We start from the raw sequence: 5,271 nt of genomic DNA, 5'->3' as shown, positions 1-5,271 counted from the left end.
ACCTCACTCACTCTACAAATATCATTTCCATCAGTTTTAAATGTAGCATAAACTATTATTCTTTTATTACTAACTATCATATTTTTTTTTTCAAATTTAAAGACAGTTTGTTAAGCCCAAACCAAGTCTGTATTTTTACAAATTCTGTTTGTATTATTTCTAGCATTCATTCTAAAAATTTTTCCCAAACAAAAAAATGTGGTATCATCTGCAAACAAAACACATTTAAACAATCCCGACACATTAACCAAATCATTTATGTATAAAAGAAACAACTTTGTCCAAGCACAGAACCTTGTGGGACCCCACAGGTAATGTTATCAAATTTAGACCTTATTTCATCCATTTGCACAAATTGTTTCCTATTTGTCAAATAGCTGGATACCCATTGTAAAACTAGACCTCTCAGGCCACATTTGTTCAATTTTTCGAGAAGAATGCTGTCAAAGGCTTTCTTTAGATCAACAAAAATACTAATACAATATTGTTTTTGATCAATAGCTGTAGTTATTTGTTCWATAAAATCCATGAGTGCCAGTGATGTTGAATGTTTAGCTCTAAAACCATAATGATTGTTACTCAAAATGTTTTGTTTATCGAGGTATCGGTCCAGTCTAGTTACAAACAATTTTTCTAAAATTTTTGAGAATTGGGGTAACAATGATATTGGTCTATAGTTGGCAAACTTTGATTTTTCACCATTTTTATAGAGTGGAATTACTTTAGCAATTTTCATACCATCAGGAAATATTCCTGTTGAAAATGATAAATTGCATATGTATGTAAAAGGCTCAATAATATAACTCATTATTTCTTTCACAAATGTAATGTCCATGTCCATTCTTTACAATTGGCCCACTGTAACGCTCATGTGGCCCTTAGTGAAAATGTGTTTGACACCCTTGCTCTCTATGAAAAAAAGTAAATTAAAATTAATTCAGGCTTTTTTAGTGCAGTTATGGAACATGACTTTTCAGGTGATTTTTGGAATCTCAGCTGGGAAAGCATTATTTTGCCAACACTGTTTATAGCAGTGAAGTTCTGCTAACCTAGAGGAGGAATTCTCTTTTTTCATTGGTATTGATGATGGTGAAGTCTGAAATTCACAAGCAACAATACAGTTTTATGTTTTGGTTGTGGAACATTAGAAAAGCTCTTTATATTTTGAGTAAATTCTAGGTGGCATAGAAGTTTATTTAACCAGTATCTATATCTTGTAGATTGTGTGTCCTCCAGGAGGTGCTTGTTTTCCTTCAAGCTAAAGTGGTTTTTAGTTTTTCCCACCAGCAGGAGGACCCGGGGTTGACCCGGGGCATGCTGAAGAGATTACATGTGTATTTGACTTTATACTGCAGTGCTGACTTGACATGATGAATTCTGATCATGAAGTGCAAGAGATCTGAAATTTAATGTCACTTAAACTTGCATCAAGGAATATAAATGTGTCTCATGACATTAAAACCTGAGGGAGAATGTTACAGTCAGGACTGAGCAGAACTTTATTCTGACAAGATGCACAAAGTTTAATAAGTTTACTTTTAAAGCTTYAGATCAGCTATGCTTGATTGTTTTTCTTGATTGCTGCTTGATTGAGAGCCGACTCTCATCCAGTCCACTCCTCTACATTTTCAACTAATGTGTAGACGCTGATCAATCAACACTCCCTTCGATTCGGTGGTCAGTCTTTGCCTCAAGTGGAGGAGTATCTAGGTGTCTTGTTTAGTGGTGACAAGATGGACTTTTAGATGAATCGACAGATCAAGCCCCATCCTTAGCAACAAGGGCATTGCTTCAGTTGTCATGGCAAAGAAGGAGATGATTTAAAAGGCAAAACTTTTGATTTATTTGGTCATCTATGTATGGTCATGAGGTATGAATTATGAGTGAAAGAATGAAATCTCAAATACAAGTGGCTCAAATACAAGGGTAGCCTGGCTCAGCCTTGGAGCTAAAGTAAGAGCTTCATCATCTTGGGGGAGCTCAGAGAAGAGCTGCTGCTAAACATAATAARAAGTTAGCTGAAGTGGTTCAGGTATCTGATTAGAATGCCTCCTAGGCACCTTYTTCTGGAGATTTTCAGAGCACATCCTACTGGGAGGAAACCCCAGGGCCGACCCTGAACTCACTGAGGGATTGTGTCCTCACTAGCCTGGGAACACCTTTGAATCCCTCAGGAGAATTTGAAATGYGTCACTAGAGGAAAGGACGTCTATTTCACTGCTGGACTTGTTGCTTCTGTGAYCTGACCACAGATAAGTGGAARTCASTGAACAGATGGATGGATGTCTTTTTAAAAGAATTGCTTTGGCTGTAAACCTACAAAATCATCTGCTGCTGTTAGCTCATTTCTGTTAATAATCGATTGTTTACTCACCTATATATCATTGGCCAACAAAGTCAGGCTCTGCCTTGAAGGCACTGTTTATTTTTCACCTGGAACTCCTCAGTGTTGCTCTTAAATTAAAATAACCTTTTGCCCCAGCAAGTGATTATGAACGTAATTGTGTATAGTTTATTTATTATGAGAACATTAATGAATATTTAAACCATATGYTTACATCAGCTAGTAATAAAAAATGCTATATGGTCTTTGAAAGCAGTAGTTTGATAAAGAAGTTTACAAAATACCACCGTGTAGCAAACTTCAAAAAAATAAATATGTATACATAAATATAAATGCATGATAGTGGGTGTGACTTAAACTAGGGCTTAAAAAGTGCAACTWGACACAGCTGCTGTATTAGCARTGAAACAACAAACTGCATGCAGCACCGTTTCTTAATGACTTTAAAACATCGCCCCCATAAAACATTCTCTGATTTTCTAAAAACTGAGAACAGGTTAAAGAATAAATCCAACTCCAAATTCGCTCATTGCATTTGTCCAACATTTTTCTCCACYGACCAAGTGGTTATGATTTGAAGTGGGAACTCGGGTCCACTTTATTTATCAGACTGATGCTGACAAAACACATGAATGCAAACATTTGAGCCAACCTTTTATTGCAGTTTATGCAGTTTTTTGTGATATGTCTGTTGCACATTCTGTTATCTTGTTGATGATAAATTTGTGCTATATCGTGCCGCCCCAACATTACCCCAAAAAGCAGAATTATTTCTGCTAAACTAAAAACTAGCGATTATATAAAGCAGCGCAGCTATCTTTTTATTTATTCATCTGTAAATCAKTTTACCCATCAAGTAAATAGTWTGGCATTTAAATCTGCAAATTAGTGTTTTTCCACACTATTTGGGTCTTCATGTAAGGTTTCTTTTAAATCATTAAGTAGTGCTCACTGACTTCTCCCTTAGGAACGGAGGCTCTGTGCACATCCATTCCTTGAAATCTACAAAGACGGTCAGATCCAGTTCRTCGTCCCCTTGGCTCGGCAGGTTGATTTTTATGTGCCTGAAGTTCGGCAGGTAGAAAGGAGGCTGTCAGAACAAGAGGAATCTCACAGTGATACAGACGTCTCAGGTACGTGAGCCTTTATGCTGTGGTGCATTTTCAAACTTTATTATTATTATTATTATTGTTATTATTATTATTATTATTTTTATTATTATTTGCATATCTGGAAAAGAGAGGGAAAAATTATTCAATTCAGCATCCCTAACAATAGAATTTAATGATGACAATATGAAAAGCTCAGACTTTACAGACAGTTCTTTTTAATAAAAGCTACAGTTCAACCTACTTTTAAAGCATCCAGTTCCAATGCAGCTCTCTGGCCACCCTAATGCCCCAGCTGTCCTAGCTTTCACTATATCCAGCCTGTTTTTGTCTCTACCAACTCCTGAGGGAAATATCTTGCTGTTAAGCGGCTGTATGCTCCACAGTGTTTTCTAGCTTCCAGCGTTCCGGCAGTAAAAGTGAAACAAAGTAGAAAAGACTGTAAATGCAAAACAGTGAGCTGACGGATACTAAAAAGCTCCATGGAGCTGAGGGGAGTTGCCAAGTTAGGTCCTCTCATTAGTTCCAGTTTTTTGGTTCACTGTTAATTTAAAAAATACTGATCGTCCTCATCAATCATTTTAATTGCCATTAGGAAATATTTCAGAAAGGGAAAAAAATGGATTTGAAAGTTTTATAAAAAATCTAACTGACAAGAGAAGTTATTTTCTGATGGTCCTATAAAAGATGTTAAAGTTCTTTAGTGTCTGTGTTCAGTAAAGGTAGCTGATGTTTAACGGCTGAGATCAAGGGGATTTGGACCTTGTCTCGGCTGCGGTTTTGTTTATAGGCGGCTCCACAGAAGCAAACTGTTACTGACACCTTTTTAGGTGTTAATGAAAAGCCCAAAGACAACAGCTTCTGCTCGAGCTGTGCTGCCACTCACCAAGAGGCAGCCTGCAGATATAAGGACACCATATGGAAATGTGGCTTTCATTGCAAGAGGTGCACAGTCTATTAAAGACTTTTCTACTTGATTGAAATATATCCACATGAGACATAAAGGATCTTGATGAAGTTTGTTTCATCTTTATTGGATGAAACCTCATTGATGCCATTGGTGGCTTTTTTGGGGTAAACTGTATATGTAAAAACTGTGTGTAGGTTTTTCCATATCATAGACTTTTATTATGGCATTCCCTGATATTGGGATTTGTCATACAGGTCCATTGTGGACTTGCAGTGTTTTTTCTCTGTTGTTGTACCATGTTGATGATGATACTGTATATGGTTGAAAATTGTACTTGTGCACATTTATAGATTTTTGTGAGTTTATGATGTTTTTTGTGTGTGTCATGGATTTTGTATGCTTGTAATTTGACTGGCACTTCACACCACCTGGTACTTGTTAGAGTAGCTTAATAAGGGAGTTTTTTATGAGTGAGTTAGCTACTGTCAAAACAGAACTGAGGAAAATCCAGTTTGGACAAAAACACTGTTAAATAAATCAGTCCTGTTCTGAGGAATAAATGGGCAGGCATTGCTTCAGTCATTCATATGAAACATTAAGAAAGCCCGTCACTGGGTATATAAGGAGATATACATGTTAGGGGTGCAACGATACAGAAAATTCACAATTCAGTTCAGTTTGGTTTGATACTTTAGTGTCACGGTTTGATATTTTTTCAATACAAAAAAAAATAAATTTCCATGCCCTTCTTAACTTGTAATTTATTGAAATTACAAGTTAAGTACAATTATTGAAATTAATTCAGGACCTCAGTTTAGCTTGTTAGTTTGTTGCGCTAGCGTCGAGCTAATACATATAAGGCAATATAGCATCAGCGCTAAAGCTAACAGGCTAAGCTGAGGTTCTTC

At 36.4% G+C, this 5,271-nt stretch overlaps 1 protein-coding gene across 2 annotated transcripts in view; it reads left to right on the top strand.

Moving 5' to 3' along the window:
- Window positions 1-5,271, top strand: part of LOC106516082 (testis-expressed sequence 264 protein) — a 59,664-nt gene that overhangs the window by 40,799 nt on the left and 13,594 nt on the right. For both annotated transcript variants that reach the window (XM_014006267.1, XM_014006268.1), the window contains one exon: window positions 3,312-3,477. In XM_014006267.1, the coding sequence (XP_013861721.1) occupies window positions 3,312-3,477 (166 nt within the window). The remainder of the gene's footprint in view (window positions 1-3,311; window positions 3,478-5,271) is intronic.

The sequence above is a fragment of the Austrofundulus limnaeus genome, unplaced genomic scaffold (assembly GCF_001266775.1).
Source record: "Austrofundulus limnaeus strain Quisiro unplaced genomic scaffold, Austrofundulus_limnaeus-1.0 Scaffold35, whole genome shotgun sequence".
Lineage (NCBI taxonomy): Eukaryota > Metazoa > Chordata > Actinopteri > Cyprinodontiformes > Rivulidae > Austrofundulus > Austrofundulus limnaeus.
Note: the sequence above shows the minus strand (reverse complement) of the source record. Positions and strands in the feature narration are given on the sequence as shown.